The sequence below is a fragment of the Bufo gargarizans genome, chromosome 3 (genome assembly GCF_014858855.1).
Source record: "Bufo gargarizans isolate SCDJY-AF-19 chromosome 3, ASM1485885v1, whole genome shotgun sequence".
In the NCBI taxonomy this organism is placed as follows: domain Eukaryota; kingdom Metazoa; phylum Chordata; class Amphibia; order Anura; family Bufonidae; genus Bufo; species Bufo gargarizans.
In genome coordinates, this window is record NC_058082.1 from 19283628 (window position 1) to 19299800 (window position 16173).

General features: G+C 42.5%; 1 protein-coding gene across 1 annotated transcript in view; it reads left to right on the plus strand.

Moving 5' to 3' along the window:
* Positions 1 to 810: 810 nt before the first annotated feature.
* The window catches only part of LOC122931327 (matrix metalloproteinase-18-like), a 48876-nt gene continuing 33513 nt past the window's right edge, over positions 811 to 16173 (plus strand). Inside the window, exons 1-3 of the mRNA XM_044285391.1 lie at positions 811 to 823; positions 5854 to 6296; positions 6389 to 6863. Coding sequence (XP_044141326.1) covers positions 811 to 823; positions 5854 to 6296; positions 6389 to 6863 — 931 coding nt within the window. The remainder of the gene's footprint in view (positions 824 to 5853; positions 6297 to 6388; positions 6864 to 16173) is intronic.

Below are 16173 nucleotides of genomic sequence, written 5' to 3' on the forward strand. Positions count from 1 at the left end.
AATACTTTCTCCCCTTTTATGATTCACTCCGGATTTTGGTGTCCAAAACTGCATCAGGAAACCTGACAGTGTCGCCATATCCTAAGGCCCATTCACAGGACCGTATTTTTGGTCCACATTTTTTGCAGATCGAATGCGACCCATTCATTTCAATGGGTCTGCAAAAGATGCAGACCGCACATACATATTTCTTTTCCGCGGCCCCACAAAAAAAATGTAACATGTCCTATTCCTATCCATTTTGCAGACAAGAATAGTTCTCTACGAACTTGGCAACCTATTTGTAACCCTCTGCTCTAGCTTCAACTTCTCTGCCATGATTGCCATGTTTTACCTTTATGACTAATAATCACCTCCACTCGCTAGCTGGTTACACACAGGAGTATTGCTTGCTTGGTTTCCAGCAGCAGCTTCCAAGCTCACTCTTCAATCTTGCCACCTGCTATTGACATGTGGTCGACATAGCACTACTATTACATTAATGCACATTCAACATGGAATATTATACATTTATCCAAGACAGGTGACACTTTCAATTATATTGAAAAAATATTATTAAATATTGGCATAATTATGCAGGCTTCTCTTACGTTATTCCAACAGTTCTACTATGTGGAATGGCCACTGCAACAGTGCCAAATCACCAGTGCCAAACTGAAATGGATATGTTTTCTTGTAAGAGAGAGTGCACATATATCCACCATGAGAAGGGGAAGCAAAACCAATTAAGCTGGGGTAGGTACTGCATTCTCAGTGAATCACAGTTTCAAGTAGACCATTGGTGCTTTTCACACTGAGGGATATTCCATCATGGGAAAAAGAGGTAAAGTCAATGAAAGGATTGACAGCGTAAGTATCAAGTAGGCAATTGATGCCTCAGAATTTCAAGTATGCCGGTGCAATAGAGCCCATTCTCAGGGCTATTACAGCACCTGCGGAAGGCCTTCTCATAATGTGGAGAGATTAAGTAAAATTGATAAAAGCAATGGCAGCAAAGACTGTAGTAGAAAGGTGTTTCAAACTGAGAACTTTATAGTCTCGTAATCTCACGTAGACCTGTAAAACACCGTTGAAGAATATTAACTCCTATCTAACGATTGTTCCTTACAGCCTCATGCACATGTCCATAAGTGCTTTGCAATCGGCAAAATGCCTATCCTGGCCACGTGCATGCCACCATTTTAACTGTAGAAATATACTATCCCTGTCCGCAAAGCAGACAAGAAAAGGACATGTTCTATTTTTTGTGGGCCAATGGAATGGACAAATGGATGTGGACAGCCCAAATGAATGGGTCCACATTTGAGCCACTAAAAAATGTGGATCGGATGCTGACCGTAAATACGGTCATGTGCATGAGGCCTTATGGTGGTGGCACAATGAATGAGTGATGGTTGGTTCTGTAGGTGGGTGAGGTAGTAGTGGCACTCTGGGGTGTATGGAGGTGGACAAGATGGTTGATGCAGAAAAGACTGTAACTCAAAGGCCATGAAAAATGTTGAATGTTTGAGTGTCTGTCTTTGCATGACATAATAGTTATTTTTTCAAGATGTGTTTACTTCAGTATTTACAGCTGTGTGAGCCGCACGTCCTCATGAAGGCTGCCAGAAGCTAATTCCATGAGAGGGATTTTTATCCTGCATCAGACCAGAGTCGATTCTCGGCATATCACAATTTCTCTTCCAGCTTACTAACGTCTTCTAGGTTTCCCATGTCAACCCATGCCAACTAGTATGAGTGGATACAATTTTCTATCCTCTTTGGAGTGTCCGCTAACTGGACATTGACCGACTGCTTGTCTATTTTTAACGCTCAGAAGCTGCGCAGATGCTAACTACTTGCAACATTTCCGGGCACCAATGACAGAAGATACCGATCATGGAATTTCGCAAAGTTTGAGACACTTCCATGTCCTGTTTAGTCTTATGCTTATAATCAATAGCAAACTGGATAACAATCTACACACAAGTACAAAGCGCACTCTGGTTCTAATAACATTACAAACACAATCTGGTTTCAATGTATAAAGGGATAGTTCATAGACAGTCATTGTCGGATCCATGGCGTTCACTTGCCTCATGTTGTCCTCCCGATTTAGTCACCACATCATGTGACTATTTGTCTAAATGCCATGAGTTATAATTTCCGTCTATGGAGCAAGTTTTGTGTCATCTCCCTGGGAATAATTTAGGGGTGCCAGATTTCATTTTAAGTTGTATTAAAATGGAATTGTTCATTTAATTTAGCTTATTACTGAGGTTGTAAAGAGGGCCGTCCCAGCTGAAAAGACTTCAAAGCTCACATTTGTCCCTCATGGGCGGGCTAAAACTGTGCTGTGCTATTCCTTTCCAAAGACATCACAATATTAGCAAACGGGGGAGACAAAAACCACAAGTTCACATGTAAAAGGTCAGACAGTTTTATAGGTACAAATCTGCTGACAGATGCCCTTTAAATACAGCACGTTGATGAAACCTGCAAACTTTTATCAATTTATTGACTCCATATTATATTTATGGACAACTCATTAAATACCAGATAGTAGATTTCAATGTTGTGGAATGCAAAAGGGTAAAATTCCCAGCAAATGTGCAGCAAAGGCCTCATGCACAAGACCGTTGTTTTGGTACACATCCGAGGCGCAGTTTTTGTGGCTTGGATGCGGACTCATTCACTTCAATAGGGCATCAAAAGATGCGGACAGCACTCCGTGTGCTGTCCGCATCCGTTGTTCCGTTCTGTGGTCCGCAAAAAATATATAACCTGTCCTATTCTTGTCCGTTTTGCTGACAATAGGCAGTTCTATCAATGGCTGTCCATGCCGTTCTGCAAATCGTGGAACGCACATGGACGCCATCTGTGTTTTGTGGATCCGCATTTTGCGGACCGTAAAACCCACAACGGTCGTGTGCAGGAGGCCAAAGTCTGTGACATAATCTTTATGTAATACTAATTATTATTCAGAGTGAAATGATAATAATCGGTAATATGTCGCCAAAATGAGTTATTGATATGTGATTAATTCAGGTATGACCTCTCTGACCTTCACAATAACAGGAGCTTTTATCAGACATGGCGCCACCTCTGTTCATGGTCTGTATCTGAGTTGCAGCTTTTCTCCATTTAATTGAATGACCTGAGCTGTAATAAAATACTCATGGACTTGGGGAGGCAATCAGGGGCGGAGTTGGCATTTCTTGGGCCCCAAGCAAAGTTATGTCTGGGTGCTCCTGTTGCACCACTAAGCTCCTCCATGTTGCACTGCTAAGCTCTACTCCCTCACATGGATAATATGTTTACCCTTTGTGTAACCCCACACAATATGAAACCTCCTTATGTGCCCCTTATACAGTATGATATATCCTTATGTACCCCCAACACAACATGGTGCCCCCAACACAATAGGGTGCCCTTTTAGCAGGCTCGGACTGGCCCACAGTGGTACAGGGGTATCCCCCGGTGGGCCCCTGAGCAAGGTGGCCCACTATTCTCCCACCCCCTGCACAAGTGGCACATAACACAGTAGACTTACTGCACTACATACATATATTCAATGTACAGCACCTCAACCTATGTTCATATAAAAAATATTTATTATACACTGCCTGTCCAAAAGAAAAGTCGCCACCTGGATTTAACTAAGCAAATAGTTATGAGCCTCCTATTGGATAATTACTGCATGGGCGATTATCTTTCAGCTGGCAACAAGTTATTTAACCCCAACTGGTGCAATGAGTTGCTTTTCCTTTCTTAAACAACCATGTCGAAAGACACATCTCGTGGTCGTGGAAAAGATGTAAGTCTGTTTGAGAAGGGTCAAATCATTGTCATGCATCAAGCAGAGAAAACATCTAAGGAGATTGCAGAAACTACTAAAATTGGGTTAAGAACTGTCCAATGCATTATTAAAAACTGGAAGGATAGTGGGGACCCATTGTATTCGAGGAAGAAATGTGGCGGAAAAAATATCCTGAATGATCGTGATCGGCGATCACGTAAACGTTTGGTGAAATCAAATTGAAGAAAAACAACAGTAGAACTCAGGGCTATGTTTAATAGTGAAAGTAAGAGCATTTCTACAATCACAATGCGAAGGGACCTTAAAGGATTGGGACTGAACAGCTGTGTAGCCGTAAGAAACCCACTAATCAGTGAGGCAAACCAGAAAAAAAGGCTTCAATTTGCTGGGGAGCATAAAGATTGGACTCTGGAGCAATGGAAGAAGGTCATGTGGTCTGATGAGCCCAGATTTACCCTGCTCCAGAGTGATGGGCGCATCAGGGTAAGAAGAGAGGCAAATGAAGTGATGCACCCATCATGCCTAGTGCCTACTGTACCAGCCTGTGGGGGCAGTGCTATGATCTGGGGTTGCTGTAGTTGGTCAGGTCTAGTTTCAGCAACAGTATGTGCTCCAAGAATGAGGTCAGCGACTACCTGAACATACTGAATGACCAGGGCATTACATCAATGGATCTTTTCTTCCCTGATGGCACGGGCATATTCCAAGATGACAATGCCAGGATTCATCGGGCTCAAATTGTGAAAGAATGGTTCAGGGAGCATGAGACATCATTTTCACACATGGATTGGCCACCACAGAGTCCAGACCTTAACCCTATTGAGAATCTTTGGGATGTGCTGGAGAAGGCTTTGCACAGCGGTCAGACTCTGCCATCATCAATGCAAGATCTTGGTGAAAAATTAATGCAACACTGGATGGAAATAAATCTTGTGACATTGCAGAAGCTTATCGAAACAATGCCACAGAGAATTCGTGCCGTGATCAAAGCTAAAGGCTTTTTTTGGGTGGCAACTTTTTTTTGGGACAGGCAATGTATTTGAATGTATCTGTACTGTGGGACCCCAAAATAAATTTTACTGGTGGGCCCTAGGTACCCCAGTCCGACACTGCCCTTTAGTGTCTCGAAAATGAATACTCCCCTAGCCCGAAGATCATGTCTCTCACTGCAGATCTTTTTCAGTCTGTCTCACTGGTAGACGCAGTGATGATGTGCCTACACTGCCTAGTTACCTGCCAGCACCAAACCGTTGATCGCAGGATGAATGTTCGGCCATTAGTTCCCCGCCTAACCACAATGTTCAACTGTATGTGCTTCCTAAGGACAGGGATGCAGCTAATAGTGGTGCTGATGCCTGGAGGCTGTGGGAACCCAGCTGCCAGGTGCAACAGGGAGCCCCGTGAACTCTGGGACCCTGTGCAATTGTATTGTCCTTATGGTGGTCAAATCCACCCCTGACAGTGATGCGTCTAATAAAAGCTGAACAGGCGGCTGCACTCCTGATCGATGGATATCCTGGCAATCAGATCTGTATGATCATATACTGATGGCAATATGCCATCAGTCATTACGTGCTCCATTGCACTGTTGTAGATATATTGATACGTCATCCCCAGAATCAGGTCAGCAGTGACTAATTAAATTTTTCACAACCAGCATGGACACGATCGCCCGTCCTACACCTACACCAGAGTTACACCTGGTTTAGTATTATATCCGTCTTTGTGATATGACAGCTGCACCTTCACTTCACGTCATGTTGTTTACGTGTATTCCTGAACCCTTCCAGACAGCCGCTTATCTACGTATAGACTCAAGAGTATAATAACTTCAATAACTACATTACTGTCACCTATTGTATGACTCGTCATAACACTGCACAAGATACAGGTAGGGGCTGGAGAGGAGTGTAAACCGGAAATCTTATCTGGGTATCAGCCAACATGATTATAGAGGCATGGACACATTTTCCTGTGCACATAATAGATAGTTGTTTAGTGACAAAGTTTATAAAAGGTTTTCATGCAATGAGCTATCTTCATCTTACTAAAAGGGACACTGCCGGACAAAGCTGCTGCTGCCGGAGGAGTGAGAACGCCTGTCACCTCTCAGGAGACTTTCATAACCACTAAGCCAGTTGCCTCTATAGAGACTGCTATAACCACTAAGCCAGTTGCCTCTAAAGAAACTGCTATAACCTTTAAGCCAGTTATCTCTAATGAGATTACTGTAACCACTAAGCCAGTTGCCTCTATAGAGACTGCTATTATTACTAAGCCAGTTGCCTATAAAGAGACTACTGTAACCACTAAGCCAGTTGCCTCTAAAGAAACTGCTATAACCTTTAAGCCAGTTATCTCTAATGAAATTACTGTAACCACTAAGCCAGTTGCCTCTATAGAGACTGCTATTATCACTAAGCCATTTGTCTATAAAGAGACTACTGTAACCACTAAGCCAGTTTCCTCTAAAGAAACTGCTATAACCTTTAAACCAGTTATCTTTAAGGAGACTGCTATAACCATCAAGCCAGTTGCCTCTAAAGAAACTGCTATAATGCTATAACCTTTAAACCAGTTATCTTTAAGGAGACTGCTGTAACCATCAAGCCAGTTGCCTCTAAAGAGACTGCTGTAACCATTAAGACAGTTGCCTCTAAAGAGACTGCTGTAACCATTAAGCCAGTTGCCTCTAAAGAGACTGCTGTAACCATCAAGCCAGTTGCCTCTAAAGAGACTGCTGTAACCATTAAGACAGTTGCCTCTAAAGAGACTGCTGTAACCATTAAGACAGTTGCCTCTAAAGAGACTGCTGTAACCATTAAGCCAGTTGCCTCTAAAGAGACTGCTGTAACCATTAACCCAGTAGCCTCTAATGAGACTTCTGTAACCATTAAGTCAGTTGCTTCTAAAGAAACTGCTGTAACCATTAAGCCAGTTGCCTCTAAAGAGACTGCTGTAACCATTAACCCAGTTGCCTCTAAGGAGACTGCTATAACCATTAAGCCAGTTCCCACTTGTGAGACTTTTGTAAGCAGCAAACTTGTTCCCCCATATGAGTTAAGTATGAAAAAAATAAAAATAAATTGGTTTTAAGTTACAGCTGTGTCTAACCGATTCCTTCTGCCATCATTTACTGTCTAAAAAGATCAAGTATAAGGGCTGAGACTAATCAACCCCCTTACATACAGCTTCTCTGCACACAGCTCACATGTGCTCCTCCAGGAACAGTTCTGCCCTCACATGCACTGACTGGAACAACTCTGTGCATCTATTTCCAGTCCGCACTGATTCTCCTTCCCTGGGCGCTACTCACATGAACTACCATGGAGAGGGTAGTGCACTTGCCCATCCATCTCTCCACGTTGGCCCAAGTTAATTGTATTGGTGTAACAAAGCAACACTTAAAGATGAAAAGGAAGAAAAAAAAATGACAGAAAGAAGTTGTCCCATGAAAAACATTGTACAGTTTTCAAATCAACTGGATCTGAATACGTTTGTAATTGCATGTAATTAAAAATGTATTTTAGCTATTGAGTTATTCAATTAAATCTATCTGTATAGCACAAACTGCTGTATTTTTTGTTTCTAATTTCTCATATCCATTCTTCAACTGCCACTAGCTGCAGCAGACAGGACATGTCCCCTGATAAAGGACACGCCACCTAAGCTGCCATCATGAAATACATTTAGCAGAACAATTGGAGCAATGAATGTGGAGATCTCTGGATCCATGTGAAGCTGGTTCTAGCTTTGTTAGAAATAGACTGTCATGTACTAGGGTATATATAATTTAAATTTTCTACATCAATTATGGGATAACCCCTTTAACATCTATGGAGTTCGCACATAAACTGCTAACATCCTGTGCAATAAGGGGCCTCCTGGTGAGGTCCTTTAAATTTGGTTATATGGTTATAAAGGAAAATAACGGAATCCATAAGACAGAAGTCAAAACGGAAGCCTTTAAGAGGCATTCTGTTTTGATCCGTCTTCACAGAAGTCTATGGGAATCATAACGGATCCGTCAGGTTCCCGTTATGCAAGACGAAAAACAAAGTCTTTTTTCTCCGTTCTGCATAGCGGAAACGGGACGGATCCGTTATGACTCCCTTAGACTTCTATTAAGATGGAATGCCTTTTAAAGGCTTCCGTTTTGCATTCTGTCATAATACAAGTCTATAGGCAGTATAACTGATCCGTCCTTCCGTCTTATGGATTCCGTTATTTTCCGTTATAACCATGATATAATGGAAAGCCATAACGGAATCCAGAACGCAGATGTGAACCTACCATTAGTTGCCCACAGAAACCAGTTCAGGAAAAATGAAAGGTGAGCTCTGACTGGTTGAATTGGTTTTCCTGTTAGGCTACTTTCACACTCGCGTATTGGCTTTCCGTTTGTGAGATCCGTCATGGGCTCTCAGAAACGGTCCAAAACGTATCAGTTTTGCCCTATTGCATTCTGAATGGGAAAGGATCCGCTCAGAATGCATCAGTTTGCCTCCGATCCGTCTCCATTCCACTCTGGAGGCCGCCTGCAGCGTTTTGCTGTCCGCTTGACGAAACTGAGCCAAACGTCCTGGCACACAATGTAAGTCAATGGGGACGGATCCGTTTTCTCTGACACAATCTGGCACAATAGAAAACGGATCCGTCTCCTCTTGACTTTCAATGGGGTTCATGACTGATCCGTCTTGGCTAAGATACAGACGGATCCTTTCCAGATGCATACTGTTGTATTATTGTAACGGAACCATTTTTGAAGATCTATCACGGATCCGCCCAAAACGCGAGTGTGAAAGTAGCCTTAGACAGTTTTGATAAATGAGGGCCAGGGTTTGTTTTTTCGAAACACCAATGAAAATCTCTTGGCCGCAAACCAGAGCTAATTATTCACGTGTGTGTAGCTTGGAGTGAAACGATTGTTATCGTGGAATGCTAAGAAAATGTTGTTGCTTCGAGGCCATTACAATTACATGGCTCCTGACTGAGCCGTCAAACATGCATTTATAGGAGACACTGCAGGTCGTATATGTTGTTCTGCCATTTAACATATTCTGCTAAAGAATGCGGATATCTCAGGGTGGGATCTGCGCTCCCCTCGGGTCCTCCCTGCTCTTTTTATCTGATGTTCTTCATTATCTGGAAGGTATCTCAGATGTTGACGTCTTATCATCAAGCTCCTGACATGTGAAAGATCTGAATCCAACTCTATTTCTCCAGGCTAAAATTTTGTCATACTGGATCTTACTGCCTCCTTAACGACTCTATAAATCAAGCTTGTAAGGAAGAGGGAATGACAGACCAGTTACTTGCACACATATGACGCACTTGTGGTCACCTAAGTATTGGGAAAAAACACAGTACAACAAAAAATCTTTGCTATGTGTCACAATGTATTCATGTGAAAATTATCATTTCAGTCACTTATAAGGGGTCACACCTTATACCCTCCATGGTGTGTATGTTACTTTAAAACAAAATGGTGAGCGTTATAATGCTGACCACTGATTCACTTCACCGGTAGGCGGGTCAGAGGGACGTCTATAGTCTATAACTATGTGTGTTGGTGTCAGTGAGTGCGTGCCGTGCAACCCTATAAGGTGTAGGAGGAGCCAATGAGAACAGAATAGGCTAGGTCCGGCCTCCGAGGAGCGTGCCAGTGAGCTGAAAGAAGATGTAAAGCAAGTGGGAGAAAGCCTGAAAGAAGCTTCACAGCCACAGTGTGCCCCTCCGTACAGCGCCAATAAAGTGTTCCTGAAAATGCTAAACTCTATTGGATTTCCAATTGGATTGGGGAGCATTATAAGCTGACACCACAGGGGGGTATAGAAGAGCTTTATACTGGTGCTACGAGGGGGATGTTGGAGCATTATATACTGGCATTAAAGGGGGTATAGGGGGAGCTTTATATATTCTGACACTATGGGGGGGCAGAGGGGCATTACACATACTGGCACTACAGGGGGGGGGGTAGCAGCAGGATGACACTGTTGGGGCACTAAGATTGGGAGGATTAATTTGTGTGGCAGAGATGAGACATGGCTGAAACTCCTCATAGTGGTCTGTTACCAGTGCAGAAAATGAAGAGGAGACATCACTGGATGTAAGAGGTATGTAGCTCTGTGTTCTCCTGTATGTTTGGTAGTACGGAATGCATTGTCCATAAAAATATGTGTTTAGCATTTATATTTTCGCCTCAGGCAGCAGAGAACCTAAGATCGGCCCTGGAATGACCACCCATTAAAACATTGCCAACCTGAGCTGGGCCCCCTGTCTCCAGGCCCCCCTGCAGTCTGTATGGTGTGTATGCCCTTGTAATACAGACCACTACAACATTAGGTTCTGTACTGTAAATCACCTTAAACCACAGATTGTCTGTGCACATGCCAGGACAAGTCGAATGCAGTAATATTTCTTTAAACTCGCTGCCTTCTTTGTCCTGAGTACCTTTTCAAGGTAAATCTAAGATTAAGTCCAGCTTCCCATCAGCAAGGTAACAAAAAACGAATTATCGGATATGTTGCTGATGGGCTGTGGGGCGAGGCAGGATATACATTAACGAGCAAAAGGGTAACAATGTTTTGAACTTTTGACTTTCAGGCTCCATATCTCATCATCCACTACAGCTTCGAACGTGAGACTGCCATCACTTTATAGACAATCGTCTTGGCTATCTCATACATAAATTGGACTTGCAGCTATTCAGCATACGATTAGTTATGCAGATTCTTGTCATGTAACTGCATTATTACTGTTTTGCTAAAATTCTAAATTAAAATTTGTATTATTTTGTTAGTATTTTGTAAATCCACCTTTGGCTTTTAACACTAAATCCCTCTGGACAGCCTCTTGATGACATTAAAGCATGTCTCATCCGAAATCTGTTCCCAGGTCTCTTCTACACGTTCCCAATGTTGGTGCATACTGGTTGACTCACTTCGGTAAGAATATAACTTTTTCTTCAACTCTACCCACAAGTGTTCAATTGGGTTGAGGTCTGGGGACTGTGGGGGCCAATCCAGCACCTCTACTTCATTGTCATTGAACCATTTCTTTGCCAATCTCGACGTATGCTTCGGGTCGTTGTCCTGTCATACTTTTGTACCCATAGTACTCAAGGGTACAAAGTAACTCATCTTGTAGGATACTCACATACAGCTCAGCATTGAGACCACCATCGATCCTGATCAAGTATCCAATGCCTTTGGATGTGAAACAATCCCATATTATCAGGCTTCCTCCACAGAACTTGACAGTTCCTTTAATTTCTCAGTCCGTTAGCCCCCTTTTCCCTTGTTTCTTCCAGACCCATTTGCACCCATAAGAGCCCAGTCTATTGTCTTTCGTCTTTTGCTCCAAAACACTCATTTCCAATCTTCTACTGTCCACTGTTCAACTAGAGCCGATGATTCTTATGACGATATTGAAGTCAACGCTTCTTCAATTTTTTAGGGCCACTATTCCAGACTTGTGTAATGCACGTTGCACGGTGCTTGCATGGACGTCTGTGATCTCACTATTACGATGCATACGAGTCACCTCCACTGCTGTGTTTGTCGCGCCAGAACTGATAGACCTTGTGATGAGCCAACTTGTTGACTACGATATTTTGCCTGGACGTCCACCTCTTGGCTTTGGAATGGATGGACATACTTCATTTCGTATTCTTCCAACTGTCATGGCACTCACAAGATGCAATTTGGCAATTTTCTTGGCCGAGATACCGCTATCGATGAGCTGGATGACGCTGTTTCTCTTTTCTTGGGAAATCTTCTTCATGGCTGCTCCTGGATTCGAACCAGTGACCTTTCGCTTGGGAATAAACCTTAAGTAAAGTAAAAGATTGTTCCACCACCAGGAGCAAAACATTAACAATGCAGTTACATGACAAGAATCTGCATAATTATTCATATGCTAAATACCGTAGTTGCAAGTCCAATTTATGTATGAGATAGCCAAGATGATGTCTATAAAATTATGGTAGTCTCACGTTCGAAGCAGTAGTAGATGGTGAGATATGGAACCTGAAAGTCAAAAGTTTAAAACATTGTTAACCTTTTGCTTGTCAGTGTTGGAGAGAAAGGGAGCCTAGCAAAGCCGAATCCATCATGAACCAGCACTAGCAATAGGGCCCAATTTTGAATTCGCTATGGGCCCTATTTGTTCAATATATGTCTCTAGCTTGGTGCTCACTATAGGCATAGTTCCCTTAAATAGGTGTATCAAGGAAATGTTATCTACCTACCGGGTTTGCATTGGCGTTATGGAATTCCGTTATAACAGAGTTATTTGGCCCCATAGACATGCATTAGGATGGAGCAAATCAGAAAGATACCCAAAGGCTTCCGTTTTACATTCTGTCTTAAATTTCCGTTATATTCCATTATAACGCTGGACTTCCTGGTCAGCCAAAGACTGGCCACAGCAGTGACCCCCCTCAGTCAGGCGTTGGCTTAGTGGGCTGCCCAAGCAACATGCAAATATCATCTTCTCACACTGCGGCAGCAGCAGCAAGATGCTTCAATATGATTAATTATAGGAAAAGTCACCTGTTTCCCTGTGGGCCAGTCACAGCTTGGACCAAGCCATTTCCTGTTTGTCATGCCCCAAACCAGGAAGTGGAGAGCAGTGGGTACTGGGGCGGTTCTGGAACAGCAATGGTGGAGGATCGGTTATGTTTTAACCCTTACGACCCCACTTTACCAATTTAATTGCTGATATGATTCTGAAGCAATAGACTTATCTATGTGGCTTTATAGCAGTTAATAAAACTTAAAAGAAGGTCAATATGTGATGTAAAATATTCAATCTACCCATAGGTGGCAACCACTACTGGCACCCATTTTTCCACAGACCCGGAAAGACACATCTATTTTTATAAAATGTTACGCAGATTAACAATATGGCACTCAAGATTTGGGCAAAGATGGATGTCTAGATGTTACCATGAAGAAAAACACAGGATAGTGCCCATTTATAGACTGTCAATGGGGGACGGATGCGTTTTCTATTGTGCCAGATTGTGTCAGAGAAAGCGGATCCGTCCCCATTGACTAACATTGTGTGCCAGGACGGATCAGTTTGGCTCAGTTTCGTCAGACGGACAGCAACACGCTGAAAGCAGCCTCCAGAGTGGAATGGAGGCGGAACGGAGGCAAACTGATGCATTCTGGGCGGATCCTTTTCCATTCAGAATGCATTAGGACAAAGCTGATCAGTTTTGGACGGCTTTTGAGAGCCCTGAACGGATCTCGCAAACAGAAAGCCAAAACGCTAGTGTGAAAGTAGCCTAATACCAGGCATTGCGCAAATACAAGAGTGACGCTGCTTCTGGGAGTAAATCGGACCCCTTTTTATAATCTCAGAAAATCCCTTTAAATGGTTTGACTGATTTGGATAATCCTTACCTGCTAAAAGGGTCCCTTAACAAAAGATGATTACAAAGTGCCCCACTGCTGTGACCTCCGGATATCAGCTGTAATCTGTGGGGAGTACCTGCAGTAAAGCTTACATTACACTGGCAGATTGTCTGCCAGATCATCGCTAATGGGCATTCATAGGGACGCTCGTTAGCGATGATCTGGCAATGTAATGCTACCTCCAATTACCAGATGAACAGGCAATTGTGATTTTTAAAGAGGTTGTCCGGGTTCAGAGCTGAACCCGGACCTACCCTTAGTTTCACCCAGGCAGCCCCCGTGATGTTGGCATCGGAGCATCTTATGCTCCGATGTGCTCCCTTGCCCTGCGCTGGATCGCGCAGGGCACGGGCTCTTTTGTTTCCAATAACACACTGCCGGGCGGAAGTGTGTTCGGTGATGTCACCGGCTCAGATGGGCGTGCTTTAGCGCTGCTCTAGCCATTTTACTGGCTTCCTGGCAGCCCCATGGAGAGCCCGGTACGTCACCGGAATTCTTGAAAATGCCTTTGTGCAGGGAAAAGGAGAGCATCGGAGCATCAACTGCTCCGATGCTCAAGTCAGGGGGGGGGGGGGGGGGGGTGCCTGGGTGAAAATGGAGGTATGTCCGGGTTCAGCTCTGAACCCAGACAACCCCTTTAAGCATGCTTAAAAATCAGTTACTATAGTTGCTGAACATGGTGTGGTCCTGTAACATAGTTAAGTCAATGAGCACAGATAGGAAAATGGAATAAAAAAAATAGAGCATCCTGTCAGTGGCAATAGACATAGTGGATGTAGAACATACAAATAGGATTATTTTATATAGTCTGTGACTCTCTGCTTCTGACCCAGAGTTTCTGACTACTTGAGACTTGAGAGTGACCACTTTTTTGTTGAATATAAGCCGATCATAGGCAATCCAGTTGCTTAGATCAGCAGCGATCAGCTGTAACCAGTAGGAGACCCTGGCAGCACCACAGAGGATTAGGATAAATGCAGTCCAATCTGAAGGCGCTGGTATACACATACAGATATACATATTTGTGGGAAATGATTCAGCATAACTACTAATTTATTCATTTAAACCTCTGCTCATTTTGGGCGAATAGGTGGTCCAACTCAGTGATTGATGGCTAGTATTATTGATTTACATGTATTTAGGCCTAACAAATGTTTGTAGCTTTTTATCAAAGTTTTTGTACTGTTAAGCTAGTGGCAAGAGTGTCAGAAAGGGGGAAAAGTCCAACATTTTGGTGCAAACAGGGACCTGCGCCAAGATCAGCGACTTTTCTACTCCATAAAATTGGAACAGAGGTTTGAACTCCCCCTAAGTACAGTATTTTCAATACATGCAACTGTCCAGGATGAGACAACATCATTACATTTCCTGACTCATCTTCTTAAAGGGACACTGCCATCAACTTTTTTGTCTCACATAATTACAGCCTACATGTAAATTGTGTATGCAATGATTTTCTTGATATAATTTTTGAAGTCACTTTATGTATTTTAGTTGTTGTCCTGACTTGTTAACCTTCTCCTTTGTTTGGGCTTTTAGTATGGTAGGCAGCCTCTCTGAAAAGGAATGTGTCATCAGAAAATGATCTATTATTTAAATCATGTTTTTATTTAACATATTTTTAAATATTTTTAAATCATTTTTGGTGATGATATTTTTAATTTTCCATGTCTTTATCTAAACAATAACCATAAAATCCTACTGTTTTTGTACTGGCCACTAAGAATAATAATTGGCGTCACTTCTTGGTCTGTACAGATTGCTTTACTGGACTTACCTGCTTAGCTATACACAGAGGTGATATCATTACAGGCAGGGTTAGAATGACAGATAAGACAGGATCCGCCATTCACAATAGGTGATATCACAGCTTATCTGCTCCCCCCGACCTCTGCACAGGTCACAGAGCATGCCCAGAAACCTCTCCTATAAAAGTCAGTATAGTCCCCCCCCGACCATTGTGTCTATGTACCATGGGGCTGCCGTAAAGCAATCTTCTTAATGCTTTCTAAATGCTGTTAAGAACAGCTCAGGTTGAGGAACTGTCTAGTTGGGAGTCGCTATCTCATGACAGATACTTGACAACGTGGGCCAAGTGGCTTGAAAGATCTCAAGGAGGTTCCTAACCCCCCCCCCCCCTTTACCTCACTTTATTATTTTCTAAAAAATTTGAAGGTTTGGTCACCTTTCTTTCTTACATCTCAACCAATGTCCTAATTCATCTTTGATTCATCATCAGATTCATAATTAACCACTTAAGGACCACAGGTTTATACCCCCCTAGTGACCAGGCCCTTTTTTACAAATCGGCACTCCACAACTTTAGCGGTTTATTGCTCGGTCATGCAACTTACCACCCAAATGAATTTTACCTCCTTTTCTTCTCACTAATAGAGCTTTCATTTGGTGGTATTTCATTGCTGCTGACATTTTTACTTTATTTGTTATTAATCGAAATTTAATTTTTTTTGCAGAAAAATGACATTTTTCACTTTCAGTTGTAAAATTTTGCAAAAAAAACGACATCCATATATAAATTTTTCGCTAAATTTATTGTTCTACATGTCTTTGATAAAAAAAAAGGTTTGGGTCAAAAAAAAAATGGTTTGGGTAAAAGTTATAGCGTTTACAAACTATGGTACAAAAATGTGAATTTCCGCTTTTTGAAACAGCTCTGACTTTCTGAGCACCTGTCATGTTTCCTGAGGTTCTACAATGCCCAGACAGTAGAAAACCCCCACAAATGACCCCATTTCGTAAAGTAGACAACCTAAGGTATTCACTGATGGGCATAGTGAGTTCATAAAACTTTTTATTTTTTGTCACAAGTTAGCGGAAAATTATGATTTTTTTTTTATTACAAAGTCTCATATTCCACTAACTTGTGACAAAAAATAAAAACTTCCATGAACTCACTATGCCCATCACAAAATACCATGGGGTGTCTTC